The following is a 19,106-nucleotide window of genomic DNA, read 5'->3' as shown; positions in this document are numbered from 1 at the left end:
CCCCCCCCCCCCCGCCACCCCGCCACCCCAGTGGCAGGCCGAACGGGAAAATTTGCCCCAACATGTTTGGCAGCACCCACGGAGAGAGAAACAGAGTTAAACCTTTTGAATCTAAACTAGAAAGAGTGCAGGAAAGATTTACTAGGATGCTACCGGGACTTGATGGTTAGAGGCTGGATAGGAGAGGCTGGATAGACTGGGACTTTTTTTCCTGGCGCGTGGGAGGCTGAGAGCTGATCTTATAGAGGTCTATAACATAATGAGGGGCATAGATCAGCTAGATAGTCAATATCTTTTCCCAAAGGTGTGGGAGTCTAAAACTAGAAGGCATAGGTTTAAAGTGAGGGGGAGAGATACAAAAGGGTCCAGAGGGGCAATATTTTCCCACAGAGGGTGGTGAGTGTCTGGAACAAGCTGCCAGAAATAGTAGAGTCGGGTACAATTTTGTCTTTTAAAAAGCATTTAGACAGTTACATGGGTAAAATGGATATAGAGGGATACGGGCCAAACGCGGGCAATTGGGACTAGCTTAGTGGTTAAAAAAATGGATGGCACGGATAAATTGGACCAAAGGGTCTGTTTCCATGATGTAAACCTCTATGACTCTATGAATCAGTGTGACTTTTCTCAGTCTGCACTTCTCTCTGCCAGAGTTTTTCCAGCATTTTCTGTTTTTATTTAACTTCAGGCTTGTAGCATCTGCTTCATTTGGCGACATGGGACACAGCGTGATGTGAGCTTTCCTGAACAGCGACTGTGTTGAGGGTCGGAGTGAACGCTGAATTCAGGGAGGGGGGTGGATTTGGGGAAGAAATTGGACACTGCGTTTGAGGGTGTGGGAATGCATTAGACATTGTATTGTTTGGGGGAGTGGGCAGAACTGGGGAGGCTGGTTTTGAGTGTCTATGGGGGAGGGATGGGAGGGGGTGCTGTCTTGCATTGATTGTAAACCGGGGAGATTTGTGATTAATATGTAAAGGGAATCAACTCACCCCCCCGCCCCCCGCCCAGCAACTCACTGGAGAGAGAGAGAGAGAGAGCCTGTTTCAAAGAAACAGCTAGAAAGTGCAGAGCTGCCGGGAAATCACATGTGTGAGGGGGTGGGTTAGTGTGTTCACAGCCACTGGCTTGTGTCTGCCTGACTGTGTGAGTGAGAGACAGTCAGAGTGAGAGAATCAGAGAGAGAGGAGTGTCCAGGACATGTATTATCAACATCTGCCCGGCGATGTGCGTTGCCCTTGAGCTTCAAAGCTTTAAAGTCCAGGAGTTAATAACCAACATCTCCTCCCTATGAAGAAGCCAGCTACCTTCTGGAAACCCCAGGTAACTGATTAACTCGCCCTGCGCACTTTTAACGAGGGAGACGTTATTCTGGAATGCAACCTTTATTTAAAAAAAATACCCTGCCTATAGCAGAGATGGGGTTATTGGGGGAGATGTATCGTCTTGGGCAAATAGCGAGCCCCCCACTGTGTGATGTTTATAGTCTTTGCAAATGTGGGACAGTGTCTCTCTTTTAATGCTACTTTCACTTTCTCTAATGAAGGCGCTGCTCTGATCTCTTGCCTGAGAGTGTTTTTTTTTCTTACATAGCTTTAGCTAAATGGGTTCCAGCATTTGGGGGGAGGTCGTGCATGTGAAGTTGCAGTATTTTCAAATGCAGTGTTTCTTGGCGATTGTGTGCATTTTATTGCCCCCTTCTCATGTCTCTGCTCACAGACCAGGACCTACCTAGCCAGGTGAGCTAGCCATGCTGAAGCATGGTCTCTCGCAGTTGGCAATGTGTTTCCACCGCACAGGTTAGCCAGGGAGATCTGTCTGCCCTTGCCTTTCAGTCCTCACCTGACCCTGTTACTCCCAGAGAGCTCCCCCAGCTTAGCAGTCTCCTGGGTAACTACCAGAAGAAACACTCAAGAAACAAATGACTTGTCAGAGATCACCTTCCAGAAAGAGCTGTCAGACGTAAAGAGGAAGTGTATAAAAGTTCAAATAAACTCTCGGGGGACTTTGTGCTGATTCATATTTTACCCATTGTTGAAAGCTTGATGAGCTTTGAAAGCTTGATCACTGGAGGAGCTTGGCTTAAACCCTGGCATCTTCGGCTTTGCGGTAATTTGATCTGATAGGGAACATGTGGGCCCTTGGGGTGGCACAGTGGTTAGCACTGCTGCTTCACAGCACCAGGGACCCGGGTTCAATTCTGACTACCACACAAAATGATAGAACAAGGCCATTCAGCCTGCCATGCCTGGTTCCTTGCAAGAGCAGTTCAGCATCGGAGGGGAAAGCGACATTCTGATAGTGTCACTGACTTGGTAAACCCCAAACCCAGTTTAATGTTCTGAGGCATGGGTTCAAACCCTGCTACAGGAGTTTAAATTAATTTAGTTAATGACATTGAAAAATCTGGAATGAAAGCTGGTGTCAGTATTGGTGACCTCAGCCACCACTTAACATGGGAAACGGCAAAAGAGGGAAGAAAGAAAGGAAAATAGAAAATGCTGGCAGAGTCAACCAGACTCGAAGCATTCTCTCTCCGCAGATGCTGTCAGACCTGCTGAGGTTTTGTTTCAGATTCCAGCATCTGCAGTAATTTGCTTTGATTTCAGGAAGGAAAGGCGTTTGATGGTCAGCAGAGGAATAGGGTGGAGGGAATTTGAGGTTGGGTCTCATGATGAGCCTGGAAAGGACTCGGGAAGAGATAGGAGAGAAATTGTGAAGGCTGTGAGTTCAGGGCTGGGAAAGTGGGGCGGAGGGGTGAACCTTGGGGAAGTTTGGTTCAGTGGGAAAGCACAGTAAGAAGTCTCACAACACCAGGTTAAAGTCCAACAAGTTTATTTGGTAGCACAAGCTTTCGGAGCGTTGCTCCTTCCTCAGGTGAGTGAAGAGTTGTGGCAGAGGCAGCTGATGGAATGGCCTCAGTCTAAGCGATGAAGAAGTTCATAAATTCCTCATATTTATTGTTGAAGATGAGGGGTGAGGGGTTTAAGAAGATGGTTGTTTCATAGAGAGTCAGACAGGTTGTAGAAAAAGGCTGTGCCCATTGATTTGATTTGATTTATTATTGTCACATGTATTAACATACAGTGAAAAGTATTGGTTTCTTGCGTGTTATACAGACAAAACATACCATTCATAGAGAAGGAAAGGAGAGGGTGCAGAATGTAGTGTTACAGTCATAGCTAGGGTGTAGAGAAAGACCAACTTAATGCGAGGTAGGTCCATTCAAAAAGTCTGACAGCTGCAGGGAAGAAGCTGTCCTTGAGTCGGTCGGTATGTGAACTCAGACTTTTGTATCTTTTTCCCGACGGAAGAAGGTGGAAGAGAGAATGCCCCAGGGTGGTTGGGGTCCTTGATTATGCTGGCTGCTTTGCTCTGCCAGGTGAACTATCTGGAAAGGCCAAACTGACTGTGGCTCCTGTCTTCAGAGGGGAGACCTGCTAAAGATCAACCAAGATTACGAAATGGTTTGATTGTCGAGATATATGGGCAAACCAAAAGTAGCCAATGTGACTATAAGATGGTTGCTAATAAATCCAATAGGGAATTCAGGAGAAACTTCCTTACCCGGGCAATGGTGAGAATGCGGGATTAACAGAGAGGCTTGGCACAGATACATTTAAAGGAAAGCTGGGATAATCACACGAAGGGAATGGTAATAAAAATAATATGTTGGGCTACAAGGGGAGGGATAGGAGAAGGCTTGTGTGGACCATAAACACCTCCATGGGCCAATTATAGAATCCCTACAGTACAGAAGGAGGCCATTCGGCCCATCGAATGGGGTCGATTGACCTATTTCAGTGCTGAACATTCCATGTAATGTAATCCTATGAATGCAAGCATTCAGGCGATAAGTCAAGAATCATGTTTCTTCAATGTGATACGCAATGTCGAAGTCGCACCTTCATATTTACTGTTAGACATGGGGGAATGGCATGTGGGTGTGATTTATAATCCTAATTTATTGTCAGACTTTAAATTACTTTGCTTTTTATTTGCTCAATTAGAAAGAATTACAGTATTCATTATGTGACACATTTGGACAGACACTTTAATTATAACCACACCCAGAGCAGCTGTAGCATGGCCGCATAATCGAGAACACTTTCTCTAATCTACCGCAGAAATGCATTTTAACCTCAATCTCAAAAAGATCCCTTTCCTAAGATGTTATATGTAGAATGTGTGAATATATAGAATCTATAGATGTGTAGGGAATGTGTGAATATATAGGGTATATAGCTAACTATTGTATACAGAATGTGTGAATATATAGCAAGCCATCCCGCATCATATACACGTATATAGAATGTGTGAATACATCAAATGTATAGACGTAATATATAAAATCTATAGACATTATATACAGAATGTGTGTTCAAGGCAGTGATCTTTCCCCAAAACTGTCTACAAGTTTGGACTTGTTTTTTTTTATTTGTCATTTCTATTTCAGGTGAAGTTTAACACTTCCATTTAAGAATTTGTTGTTTTACTTCCCGCACCTAGTAGTGCACAAGGCAAAGTTTCATCTGTTGCCATGGCGAGGATTTTCCTGGGACAGGTCACTAGTCTGTCACTAGAGGCCCATTGCTTGAGGGGGCACCATCCCGCATCAAGCATTACTGACCGGGAGTCTCTCCTTTAAGTGGGCGTGGAGGAACACATGAGGGAGAAGGGAATGGGAGGTCATGGGGACAGGGTTCGATGAAGCGAGGGTGGGAGGTGGTTCATGCAGACCATGGACCAGTGGGGCTGAATGGCCTGTATCGACATTCTACTCTACGTTCAGTGTAGTTAACAGCCACAGGTGGTGAAGTTGAAAATCCATCCTAGGGTGTGCAATACCATCCCAGGGGTGAGAGCATGTTGAGGTGTGCTGTCCCTTCAGTAGTGACATCCTCTGTTGACAATGCTCACCGAGGTTTTTGCATTGAATGTGTCCTTTCGGGAAAGCCAGTAGAACTTAGACTGAAACAGGAATCAGTACATGCACAAGAGAAAAAGGGGAAAGAAAAATAATGCTTAATATCTTCATAATCTAGTAATAAATCCCCGCCACTCCTGAGAGAGTATATCCTTCCTTCCTCCTCTGAAACCGTCCTTAGCTTCAGTATTTTGGGTTATTCAAAGTGTGGTAAGTGTGAGTATAATTATAATTTGTCTCGAATGAAACCACAGCCACCCTGCAGCCTGGGTTCAGGTCTAACCCCAGCCCGCTGAACCACTGGTATTCTATTTCTGCAGTTTACTAATTGAATTGAGTTAGAATAGTTTAATCCCAGCTGCTGGTGTGTGTAAAATGGTGTAAAGTCACCATAGTCCTAGGTGACCATAGGCTGCTATCCCTCTCAAAGGGGGAGAGAGCTGACTGGTGGTGATTTAACCTGGGGATCACCATACCACAGGTGAAGGGCAAGGTTGAGAAGACAGGGCCTTCATGAATAACCCCAGCTAGTATGGGAATTGAGTTTAGTTTAGTTTATTTATTGGTGTCACAAGTAGGCATACATTAACACTGCAATGAAGTTATGACTGTATCAACAGTCATAACAGTATGACTGTAACACTACATTCTGCACTCTCTCGTTTCCTTCTCTATGAACGGTATGCTTTGTCTGTACAGCGAGCAAGAAACAATACTTTTCACTATATGCTAATACATGTGACAATAATAAATCAAATCAAGTCAAAGTTACTGTGAAAATCCCCTAGTCGCCACACTCCGGTGCCTGTTCGGGTACACTGAGGGAGAATTTAGCATGGCCAATGCACCTAACCAGCATGTCTTTCAGACTGTGGGAAGAAACCGGAGCACCCGGAGGAAACCCACGGGGAGAATGTGCAGACTCCGCACAGACAGTGACCCAAGCCGGGAATCGAACCCGGGACCCTGGAGCTGTGAAGCAGCAGTGCTAACCACTGTGCTGCCCTGCCCCCACCCCCCACCAGTTTGAACGGCAGCAAGATTCCGGTGAAAGTGATCAGTCTCACCCGGGGAAGCCAGTTGCTGGAAATGTAAATGTTAAGATAGTTGGGGTAAGGATCTTCTGAGGTTGTGGTTAAGACGTGTGTGTGTTTTACTGGTAGATTAGAGCAGTTTTCTTGATCATCTGGACATGCAACGGCTGATCTGGGTGTGGTATACAATCAAAGTTGACTTACCCAAAAATGTTACAGTACAAACACTAAAGTTCTTCCTCATTAAGTAAATGAAACGCAAAAGTAATTCCTGATCCTACAATAACGGATCACACACTCTATGTTTAATAGTATGTATGAAGAGACTTCTGTGCTAACTTAGTGTAATAAAGATGTTTTATTCTTGACTAATCATCACTTGGTAATGCAGAATGTGAGCATTGTGATAAAAGAGACATGCTGTCAAAGCTTTTGCCTTGCACTCGTCAGGACAGATTCAGAAGCATAGCAAATCAAAAGGGAACAGCAATTCTTCACTTGTCCCCTGAATCCTTGTTTTTACAGAATTTCATAAAATATACAACACAGAAACAGACCATTTTGCCCAATGGTTACGATTCATATAGGACTCCACATCTTCATGTTGTACACAACCCTCTTTCCACCCCTCTCCATCTACCCCCATTGGCATAGTCTTTTATTTTATCAGGTGCTCACCTAGCTTCCCCTTAGATACAACCATGATATTCATGGCCGCTTGTTTAGGGGGAACATCATCTCAATTCTGCCTGTCAACCCCTTCCATAACCATAAACATCTCCACCATTCTGCAATTCCAGAAAAGTGAATGGAAAAGGCTAACAGATTAGGGAAACAGCAGCATTGCCTTAAAGAGAAGCTGTTGAAACCTGTCAATTAAGAATCATATAATCCTTACAGTGCAGAAGAAGCCATTCGACCCATTGAGACTGCACCGACTCACTGGCAGAGTACCTTACCCAGGCCCTCTCCCCCACCCTATCCCTGTAATCCCACACATTTACCCCACTAATTCCCCCTAACATCTTTGGGCACAAAGGGGCAATTTAGCATGGCCAATCCACCTAACCTGCACCATCTTTGGAGTGTGGGAGGAAACCAGAGCACGCGGATGAAACCCACGCAGACATGGGGAGAATGTGCAAACTCCACACAGACAGTCACCCAAGACTGGAATTGAACCCGGGTCCCTGGCACTGTGAGGTAGCAGTGCTAACCACTGTGCCACCCATGGAATGGATGGAATGATCCAATCAGTAACACCAATTTGACCATGTCCTATGGCCATCCAGGATAATAGTCGTGCTTTGGCTTCTGTACCGTCCCTACTTACAGAAAGAAAATTGCAGCAAGAGCTGGAATTCAACACATTATAATGATATTACTGTTGCAACAAGACCTATTATTGCACAATTGGATTATGTTGCATGTAATCCATCATAAGAAGTGTTCTATCCTGATGCTTATCGTTATAGTTTGAAATGAAATGAAGATGATTGTATTTTGATAATGCATCCTCAGGATATCCCAAAACACACCACACCCAGTTAATTACTTCTGCAGAGCAGTTACTATTGTCTTATAGACAAGCACAGCTACGCTCAGTAATGCAATCAGTGACCTTAATCTAATATGCTCGTGTGGGTTGAGATAAATTTGACCAGGTCACTTTAAAAAAAAGTCCCCATTTCCTTCAAATGGAGCCTTGAGGTCTCTTACATTTATCTCCACAGGCACCTAAGTTTAAGTTTATTTATTAGTGTCACAAGTCAGCTTACATTAACACTGCAATGAAGTGACTGTGGAAAACCCTCTAGTCGCCACACTCCGGCGCCTGTTCGGAGAATTTAGCACAGCCAATGCGCCTATCCGCACGCCTTTCAGACTGTGGGAGGGGATCGGAGCACCCCTGAGGAAACCCACGCAGACACGGTGGGGGGAACGTGCAGACTCCGCACAGTGACCCAAGACGGGAACCCAGGTTCCTGGCGCTGTGAGGTAGCAGTGCGAACCAATGTGCCACCAGGCCATTGGTTTAATGTTGCTTCCAGGAAACAGGACCTCTAACAATGTAGCACCCTCAGTGCTGCACTGAAGCATAATGCGGAACACAACCTTGGAATCCAGAGAATGAGACTGCTGCATTGAACCCTGCTGATGCATATTTATTGGGACGTTGCTTAATATTCACAAGTTTATCCATGGTTCCAATTCACATTGTGTGAGGGTGAAAATGGGCACTTAATGGGGGAAGAATAGCAAAGGAGAAGAAGGTCTGGTTCTTTGTTTAAAGACCAAGCAATTTTGTACCTGGTTTCCGTCAGTACTTCAATTCAAAAGCTCCAGAATTATTGTCCTTATAAAAACTAGGTGCAGGAGTAGGCCTTTCAGTCCTTCAAGCCTGTTCCGCCACCATTCAATATGATCATGGCTGATCCTCTACCTCAATGCCAGATTCCCCGCTCTCTCCCCATAACCCGTGATGCCATGAAAATCTAAACAAATACAGATCTCTTTCTTGAACACATTTGGTGATTTGGCCTCCATGGCCTTTCCGTGATAGAAAATTCCACAAGTCCACTACCTTTGGAATGAAGAAATTTCTCCTCATCTCAGTCCAAAGTAGTCTACCCCCTATCCTGAGACGGTGTCCCCTGGTTCTAGATTCCCCAACCCAGGGAAAACATCCCCCCTCCAAGTGAGAATTTTATATGTTTCAATCAGATCTCCTATCCTCCTTCTAAACCCTAATGAATACAGGCCCAGTCAAACTTTCACTCCAGTTCCTGACTTTTCAGTTAAGGAGAAGGCAGGAAATTGGGAGAAAAGAGAAATTCTGAGTAACATTGGGAAATAAACATAACGTTTGATCTCTAGTTGGACAAATAGTGTCTCAGTAATATCTGCATCAACTCAGATTAGCTCCTGTTTATAGAGTGCCTTTAGTGTAAATAAATTCCCCAAGGCACATCACAAAGCTTAAGTATATGAAAAATAGACATCAAGCCAAGACACCAGAGGTAAGAGAGGTAACAACAAGCTTGTTTGAAGAGATGGATGTTGAGGATTTTATTTAAGAGAGAGATGATGAGGTTCAGCAGAGAATTCTAGAGACTGGGATCCAGGCAGTCAAAGATCATTGAGAGAAAAAGAGGATTGATACAAAGAGGTTGGTGTCAGAAGAATCAAGTGTCTGATGATAGGATATAGGAGATGGGGGCAGGAGATGGACCCCTGTATGGTTAATGCTATTGTCTAATGTGATTTACCTTGGCCAGAATTTTACTGGCACGCCCACCACAGAATCGGGGTAGGCGAAACTCGCAGAACAGAATTCTCCGTTAGCCTCGGGCAGGATTTTATAAGCCTCTCCTGAGCGAGGTCGTAAAGTGCCGGCCCTTGTGTCTCAAAATAAAAGTGTGCTGCACTAAACTACACACAGCTAAATCTGATTTCAATAAAAATCTGGAATTAAAAGTCCAATGATGAAATCATTGACGTAAAAGCCCATCTGCTTCATTAATGTCCTTTAGGGAAGGAAATCTGCCGTCCTTACCTGGTCTGGCCTACATGTGACTCCAGAGCCACAGCAATGCGGTTGATTCTTTAATGTCTCCGAAATGGCTTAGCACGCCACTCAGTTCAAGGGCAATTAGGGATGGGCAATAAATGCTGGACCATCCCATGAACAAGTTTGTCAAAATAGTGGTCCCCTACAAATTTGGTGGCAGAACTATCTTTATCATTCTCCTTCCTATTCTATCCCTGCTCAGTGCATCAAACATACTCATCAGATTGGAAGTAAAATTCAAAGAATAGTTACCGTAATTATTTTAATTTAATTAAATTAATTTCGAAGTATTATTATTTTTATTCTTAAAATGATTCCTAAAATATTCAGTTTCACGTTTACCGCAGAGCCAAGTTTAACAAATCCTTCATCCACCAATGATTTGGATGAAACAAGTTGAGGCACTGATTTGATAGCACCCAACTCACAATGGCATACGTAGGAGAATGGTGTTTTGGTTTTTGCCATAATTACATTTGAAACGTCTAAATTCCATTCAATGTTTGGCTGCCAGAGAATAACTTGTATGGCTTGGGAAAGAAAGGGGCTTGCATGTCATTATGGGTGGCACAGTGGTTAACACTGCTGCTTCACAGCACCAGGGACTCGGGTTTGATTCCCAGCTTGGATCACTGTGCGGGGTCTGCACATTCTCCCCCGTGTCTCCTCCGGGTTTCCTCCGGGTGCTCCGGTTTCCTCCCACAGTCCAAAGGTGTGCATGTTAGGTGGATTGGCCATGCTAAATTGCCCCTTAGTGTCAGGGGGACTAGCTAGGGTAAGTGCATGGGGATAGGGCCTGGGATGATTGTGGTTGGTGCAGACTCAATGGGCCAAATGGCCTCCTTCTGCACTGTAGGATTCCATGATAATTCTACGAAATCGAACAGCTGTGTCTCCTCCAGCCACATGCCAAGTTGGGATTAACAACCTATTTGTCATGGTATTGCACTATTCAAAGTTATATTTATTGGGATGATTTTTAGTTTAAATTGGCCCATAATATGCTTTGGATAAAGTTTTATTCCAATGGATTTTTTTCCCATTAGCATATTTCAATGTCGCATTGAATATTGTTGTCTCTTGCTCATAGCTTGGAACATTCAGGATTATGATCACTTGCTCATTTACTGGTCATAGAATCGCTACAGTGCAGAAGGAGGCTGTTCAGCCCATCATGTCTGCACCAACTATCTGATAGAGCACCTCACCCAGACCCTATCGCCATAGCCCCATGTATTTGCCCTGCTAATCCATCTAACTTGCACATCTTGGGACACTAAGGGGCAATGTGCCATGGCTAATCCATTTAATCAACACATCTTGGGACACTGAGGCCCTGATTTTACTGGCACGCCCGTCCCAAAATCAGGGCAGGGGAGGCTCGCAGAACGGCATTCTCGTTGGCCTCGGGCACGATCTTACGAGCCTCGGGCAAGCGTTCCGGTAAAATTCCAGCCTAAGGGACAATTTAGCATGGTCAATCCACCTAACCTACACATCTTGGGGCACTAAAGGGCCATTTAGCACGGCCAATCCACCTAAACTGCACATCTTTGGACTGTGGGAGGAAACCGGAGCACACGGAGGAAACCCGCGCAGACACGGGGAGAACGTACAAACACCACACAGTCACCCAAGGCCTGAATTGAACACAGTCGTTGGCATGTATTTGTGTGTGGAGGCTGAATTTGTGGCCATGCTACCCTAACTCGTGGTGTGTGACCTGTTCTCTTCATTACTGACATGCTAAGACTGGGCTTTTGTCGATTTGACTCTCCTGCATTTGCAATATGATGAGGCTGGATTTGTCCAATTAAATAGATTTTTTTCAGAAAATAATATCTTGAGACACTGCGGGCGGGACTTTACGGCCTCGCTCGTCCCGAAACCGTAAAATCTCGCTCGAGGTCAACCGACCTTTCCATGCTCTGCCCCTCGCCCGCTCCGATTCCCGTGGCGGGTGAGAAGTTAAAATTCTGGCTTATGTTTGAATACTTTCGGACATCTGTGGTGAGTGTAGGAATTTTGGGGGGAACAAGTGACTTCGAACCTATGGTTCCCAAAACTCTCCATCGCTGGGGAATTTTCTCACCTCAATTGTGAGTCTGTTGTGGACTCATTGCTACAGAAGAATTGCCATAATCGACATTATTGTTGTATCATGCAGTTAGCAGGATGGTACCGAGTGAATGAAATGGATCTTGACCTTGTGTCTGGCAATTCCTATTTTCATCACTTGCTGGCGATGTGTTGGCTTTTTTTATCTTATTCATCTATGGGACCTGGACGTCGCTGGCTGGGCCAGCATTTATTGTCCATCCCTAGTTGCCCTTGGAGGGCAGCTGAGAGTCAACCGCATTGCAGTTGGCCTGGAGTCACATGTAGGCCAGACTGGGTAAGGATGGCAGATTTCCTTCCCTAAAAGACATTGCTAATCAGATGAATGGTAGACCTCATCCAAAAATTGTATTTGTTTCATGACAATAACATCTGTTCTTTAAGATCCAGCTTTTATTAGTGCAACAAAAAAAAATGCCCAGCACACATTTGCCGCTAACTTTTCCACAGTAAATTTCCATTTCATTGATAGTAGCTCATTGATTTATAATATCCTCTAAAGTAATTGAGGAAACCATTCGAATATTAAGTAAAATAACTGCTATTGTAATCTGAGGATGGTCATCAAATAGATCTCTCTACCATCCCCCACCTCCCCGCCAACCATTGCCTCATCCAATAAAACACGTACAGCACCACTACTGACCGGGAGGTGTAATTACAGCATGACAAATTTACATAGCTTCAATCTAACCACTGTCGTAGCAAATCCATCTACAGGCCCTTGTCAAGTGGAAGGAAGGAAAAGGAAGGAAAGAAGAATAACGAAGTTGGATTTGCAGAATGTATTTCATGGAATCATGGCACTGTGGGTGTACCCACTCCACATGTACTACCCACATCCCATGAAATAATTTTTTCGAAGTTCAGGATTTCGCAAAGCGCATTGCATTATTGAAATACTTTTGAAGTTCATGCTTCAAAGTTTTTTTTTAAAATGTTATTCCTCTCTCAGAGTTATAAAACCAATGTGCAGAGTGGACCTTTATCCATCTCCTTGCTTGCTCCAAAAACCAATTCAAATTGAATCCAATTCTTTGTCCTCACGAAACGGACATACTAGATCCAAGCTGACGAGGGCAGGCATTATTACACCTGATCTCGGACTTGATCCTATGCTTGATCTTAGCTAAAAGGCCGAGAAGCTGTCGCAATGAAGCTATTGGTGTTAGCCTAAATGTGCACAGTAAGCTCCCACAAATAGCAAGAAAAGGCAAAGTCTGGCCATCTCTTTCAGGTAAATATCCCTGTCCTCTATCCTAATTTCTCCCAATGTCTACTCTCAGTCTTATATCCAATCCCCACAGACAATCGACTAACAGTATCTCAAATTTGCTTTATATGCAATGAACGCACCGGGATGAATTTTCCCGGTCCGCCCACCATGGGGATTGTAGCTGGCTAGGGGCGGACCATGGAAAGGTCCGTTGACCTAGGGCAGGATTCTCTGGTTTCGGGGCGAGTGCAGTGGGAAAATCGCACCCGTTATGTACCGTGGCTCTGCAGGCACAGCTGCTCCTGCACATGCCTACCACCAGGTGGATCTTAAGATTCCGAAGCCACAGTTCATCACGCCTATGCTCACGGGTGGAGTTTTGTGGTCCCTCCAAAGTCAGTGGACCTTTGAATGACTTGCCGCATTTTATGCCCCCTGTCACAATGTGTGCAGTAAAATTCTGCCCCACTCCTCACTAACGCATTCTGAGGGCAATGTGATGCAATTCAACCTGGTAACGTGCTTTGGAAGGAAATGCAAAGAATGGAAGTTTTCATTAATGGGAAGACAGTAAAGGGTGTGGGTGAACAGGGAGAGACTAAGGAGTAAAATACAAAATCAGAGCAAAGTAAAATGTCTTCCCAGAAAAGTTTGGAAAGCCATCGCTGTGCTCCCTTCTGTCACATAACACACACTCACACTGGTTTCTTAGGCCGGAATGTTACGGCTGTCCACGCCGGCGGGATTTTCCCATTCTGCTGCAGTTAACGGAGATTTGGCTGGGCACCAAGTTCTCTGACCTCGCTACAGCGGGTGCATGGTGTGAACGGCCAGTAAGATCGCGCCCTTAGCCTTTGTAAAAGTGCATTCTGACCGCTATGTAATAGCTAGCCATGGCTCAGTGAAGCTGAGTCTCTGAGATGGTTACAGGTTCAATTCCTACTCCAGAACCAGTGATATCAAGGCTGACACTCTAGTGTTGCAGTCTGAGGTACTGTTTTTTGGATGTGATGTTAAACCAAGGTGGGACTGTGGCCTAATGGTTAGCACCGCTGCCTCACAGCGCCAGGGACCCGGGTTTGATTCCTGGCTTGGGTCACTGTCTGTGCAGAGTCTGCACATTCTCCCCGTGTCTGCGTGGGTTTCTTCCGGGTGCTCCAGTTTCCTCCCGCAGTCCGAAAGACGTGCTGGTTAGGGTGCATTGACCCGAACAGGCGCCGGAATGTGGTGATTCGGGAATTTCACAGTAACTTCATTGCAATGTTAAAGTCAGCCTTACTTGTGACTAATAAATAAACTTTAACTTTATCACTGCTTGGTCAAGTAAAACATTCCAGAACACTACTTCAAAGAAGAGGTGGGCTTTTATTCTGGGATACCTGGGTAATAATTAGGCTTCAACCAATATCAGAAAAGAAAGGTTTGATCAGATCATTGGCTGTAAAACACTTTGGGATGTTCAGTGATTGTGAGAGGCATCATGTAAATACAGTTTGTTTTTCTTTGTTCTTTGAATCAGATTCTTTAACAGCTCAGGTTTGTATTGTATACATAATTGGGTTGGATGTGGCTGGTCTGTGCATGAGTGTATGAGTTAATTTATTGTCTTTAATTAATGAGACAACCAATAGAGGCAGCTGGTTGTCCACGCAACCAATCTTTCTTGCAGGTGATGCTGTTGAGATTTTACTGTTCCGAATGGTATCTTAAATATTTATCGATTTGTGATGGTCTGAGGTGAGAAGTCATTTCAATGCGGCATAAGTAGTTTATTTATTAGTGTCACAAGTAGGCTTACATTAACACTGCAATGAAATTACTGTGAAAATCCCCTGGTCGCCACACTCCGATGCCTGTTCGGGTAACACTGAGGGAGAATTTAGCACGGCCAATGCACCTAACCAGCACGTCTTTGGAGTCTGGGAGGAAACAGGAGCACACGGAGGAAACCCACGCAGACACGTGGAGAACGTGCAGACGCCGCACAGACAGTAACCCAAGCCAGGAATTGAACCTTGGGGGGTCCCTGGTGCTGTGAGGCAACAGGGCTAACCATTGTGCCGCCGTGCCACCCTGCCCACTGTGCCATCGTGCCACCCTGCCCACTGTGCCATCGTGCCACCCTGCCCACTGTGCCATCGTGCCACCCTGCCCACTGTGCCATCGTGCCAGCCTGCCCGCTGTGCCGCCGTGCCACCCTGCCCGCTGTGCCGCCGTGCCACCCTGCCCGCTGTGCCGCCGTGCCAGCCTGCCCGCTGTGCCGCCGTGCCACCCTGCCCGCTGTGCCGCCGTGCCACCCTGCCCGCTGTGCCGCCGTGCCAGCCTGTCCGCTGTGCCACCCTGCCCGCTGTGCCACCCTGCCCGCTGTGCCAGCCTGCCCGCTGTGCCACCATGCCACCCTGCCCGCTGTGCCGCCGTGCCACCCTGCCCGCTGTGCCGCCGTGCCACCCTGCCCGCTGTGCCGCCGTGCCACCCTGCCCGCTGTGCCACCCTGCCCGCTGTGCCAGCCTGCCCGCTGTGCCACCATGCCACCCTGCCCGCTGTGCCACCCTGCCCACTGTGCCACCCTGCCCGCTGTGCCGCCGTGCCACCCTGCCCGCCGTGCCAACCTGCCTGCTGTGCCAGCCTGCCCGCTGTGCTGCCGTGCCACCCTGCCCGCCGTGCCACCCTGCCCGCCGTGCCACCCTGCCCGCTGTGCCACCGTGCCAGCCTGCCCGCTGTGCCACCGTGCCATCCTGCACTGTGCCACCCCATTTAGCACAACTATATTTGTCACTGCCAAGTTTAGGAACAGAGCGAAAAGCAATTATCGCAGCATCCCATGGGGTGGTGGCCGCAGTGCTATCCAGTGTGACTCATAGAAATTAAAATAAAATTCATTACAGTGCATTCTGTCCCATGGTGACTGATCGTACCTCTTTCCAATTGATCAGAAATTAATGACCAAACCGTTGGATAGAATAGATGCCAACAGGGAAAGCCACCTGTCGAGGCCAGTGTAAATCCACGTTTCTGTGTAAAAATGAAGTTCCTCGCCATGCAACATCTGGCTTCCGCTATGGGTTTGATAAGAGAGAAGGAAGGATGTGCTGATTGGCTTTTTTCTCATTTTTCGATTCTTATCTCCACATTCCTAGAGCAATAATTAAAGACATTCTTCTCCTCCTCCTCCAGGTATCGTGCCCTAAGAAGGAGTAGGCAGTTCAGCCCCTCGAGCCTGCTCCACCATTTAAAAAATTTACAAATAGAACATAGAACATTACAGCGCAGTACAGGCCCTTTGGCCCTCGATGTTGCGCCGACCTGTGAAACCAATCTAAAGCCCCTCTAATCTACACTATTCCAATATCATCCATATGTTATCCAATAACCATTTGAATGCTCTTAATATTGACGAGTCCACTACTGCTGCAGGCAGGGCATTCCACGCCCTTACTACTCTCTGAGTAAAGAACCTACCTCTAACATCTGTCCTATATCTCTCACCCCTCAATTTAAAGCTATGTCCCCTCGTGTTAGCCATCACCATCTGAGGAAAAAGGCTCTCACTATCCACCCTATCTAATCCTCTGATCATCTTGCATGCCTCTATTAAGTCACCTCTTAACCTTCTTCTCTCTAACGAAAACAACCTCAAGTCCCTCAGCCTTTCCTCATACAATCTTCCCACCATACCAGGTAACATCCTGGTAAATCTCCTCTGCACCCTTTCCAACACTTTCACATCTTTCCTATAATGCGGCGACCAGAACTGTACGCAATACTCCAAGTGCGGCCGCACCAGAGTTTTGTACAGTTGCAACATGACCCCATGACTCCGAAACTCAATCCCTCTACCAATAAAAGCTAACACACCGTATGCCTTCTTAACAACCCTATCAACCTGGGTGCCAACTTTCAGGGATCTATGCACATGGACACCCAGATCCAAATCCAAATGGATATGGATAGGTTCAGTGAATGGGACAAATTTGGCAGATGAAGTTTAATGTGGATAAGTGTGAGGTTATCCATTTTGGTAGGAAAAATGTAAAGTCAAATTATGATGTAAATGGAGAGAAACTTCATAACGCTTTAGTGTAGGGGGATCTAGGTGTCCTTGCGCTTGAATCGCAAAAAACTAGTACGTGGGTACAACATGTAGGAAGGCAATGGAATCTTGGCATTTATTGCTAAAGGAGTAGAATATAAAAGTAGTGAAGTGTTGTTGCTACTATACAAAGCATTAGTGAGACCACACTTAGAATAGTTTTGGTCCCCTTACTTGAGGAAGAGATTCAGAGGAGGTTCACTAGATTGAATCCAGAGATGAGGGGTTTGACTTACAAAGAGTGATTGGGCAATTTAGGCTGATACTGCCTGGAGTTTAGAAGAATGAGAGGAAATCTAACCGAGGTGTATGAGATGATAAGGGGGATTGGCAAAATAGACGTGGAGAAGATATTTCCTCTTGTCGGGTAATCTGGAACAAGTGGTCATAGTTTTAGCATCAGAGGTGGTAGATTTAAAACAGATGAGAAAAAAATTACTTCTCTCAAAGTGGAATTCACTACCCCAGACCATGGTGGAAGCTGAGACTTCTGAGTAAATTCAAGGAAGAAGTGGACAGATTTTTAATTAGCAATGGGTTTGAAGGGCTATGGTGAACGGGCTGGAAAGTGGAGTTGAGGCCAAGATGAGATCAGCCTTGGCCGTATTGAATGGCGGGGCAGGCTCGAGGGGCTGAATCGCCTATTCCTGCTCCGAGTTATTATGTCGTTATGATTCTGGAGATTAAATAGCCTCTCTTTATGTTGCAAATTTCTATGGTCCCTCCTCCAGTTACAGTAAAATGTTTGTTTTCTAAGCTGCTATAAGCTCAGACAAAGTCTCAGGTTTTCCACACCATCATTTCCCAATGAGCAATTGATGATTTGTGAGATTGTTACTGTAACAATTGTTTTGTCATGTCACACTTGGACTGTTTTGGATGATTTTATGGGACGTGGGTGTCGCAGGCTGGCCAGCATTTATTGCCCATCCCTAGTGCCCCTTGAGAAGGTGGTGATGAGCTGCCTTCAGAGAGAAGAAAGAAAACAGAAAGCACCACTTGCTAAGAATGTTGAACAACTGGCCCAATGAAGAGAACATTAAGAAACCTGTGGACATTAAGAAAGAGGATGTGATGGATATTTTTGAACAGCATCAAGATAGATAAGTCACCGGGACCGGATGGGATGTACCCCAGGTTACTGTGGGAGGTGAGGGAAGAGATTGCAGAGCCTCTGGCGATGATCTTTGCGTCATCAATGGAGACGGGAGAGGTTCCAGAGGATTGGAGGATTGCAGATGTGGTTCCTATATTCAAGAAAGGGAATAGGGATAGCCCAGGAAATTACCGACCGGTGAGTCTAACCTCAGTGGTTGGTAAGTTGATGGAGAAGTTCCTGAGGGACAGGATTTATGAACATTTAGAGAAGTTTAGTATGCTCAAAAGTAGTCAGCATGGCTTTGTCAAAGGCAAATCGTGCCTTACGAGCCTGGTGGAGTTCTTTGAAAATGTGACTAAACACATTGACGAAGGAAAAGCGGTAGATGTGGTTTACATGGACTTCAGCAAGGCATTCGATAAGGTCCCCCATGCAAGACTTTTTGAGAAGGTGAGAGGGCATGGGATCCAAGGGGCTGTTGCCTTGTGGATTCAGAACTGGCTTGCCTGCAGAAGGCAGAGAGTGGTTGTAGATGGGTCTTTTTCTGAATGGAGGTCGGTCACCAGTGGAGTGCCCCAGGGATCTGTTCTGGGACCCTTGCTGTTTGTCATTTTCATAAATGACCTGGATGAGGAAGTGGAGGGATGGGTTGGTAAGTTTGCTGACGACACGAAGGTTGGTGGTGTTGTGGATAGGTTGGAGGGATGTCAGAAGCTGCAGCGTGACATAGATAGGATGCAAGACTGGGCGGAGAAGTGGTAGATGGACTTCAACCCGGATAAATGTGTAGTGGTCCATTTTGGCAGGTCAAATGGGATGAAGGAGTATAATACCAAGGGTAAGACTCTTAGCAGTGTAGAGGATCAGAAGGACCTTGGGGTCCGGGTCCATAGGACTCTTAAATCGGCCTCGCAGGTAGAGGAGGTGGTTAAGAAGGCGTATGGTGTGCTGGCCTTCATCAATCGAGGGATTGAGTTTAGGAGTCGGGAGATAATGATGCAGCTTTATAAGACCCTCGTCAGACCCCACTTGGAGTACTGTGCTCAGTTCT

General features: G+C 45.9%; 1 protein-coding gene across 2 annotated transcripts in view; it reads left to right on the top strand.

The window, feature by feature from the left end:
* Positions 1–1,152: 1,152 nt before the first annotated feature.
* LOC144511788 (uncharacterized) overlaps positions 1,153–19,106 on the top strand; it is a 73,814-nt gene continuing 55,860 nt past the window's right edge. For both annotated transcript variants that reach the window (XM_078242116.1, XM_078242115.1), the window contains exon 1: positions 1,153–1,323. In XM_078242116.1, the coding sequence (XP_078098242.1) occupies positions 1,291–1,323 (33 nt within the window). In that variant the 5' untranslated portion in view covers positions 1,153–1,290. The remainder of the gene's footprint in view (positions 1,324–19,106) is intronic.

Source organism: Mustelus asterias, chromosome 25 (assembly GCF_964213995.1).
Source record: "Mustelus asterias chromosome 25, sMusAst1.hap1.1, whole genome shotgun sequence".
NCBI classification, from domain to species: domain Eukaryota; kingdom Metazoa; phylum Chordata; class Chondrichthyes; order Carcharhiniformes; family Triakidae; genus Mustelus; species Mustelus asterias.
This window is presented reverse-complemented; position numbering and strand designations above follow the sequence as displayed.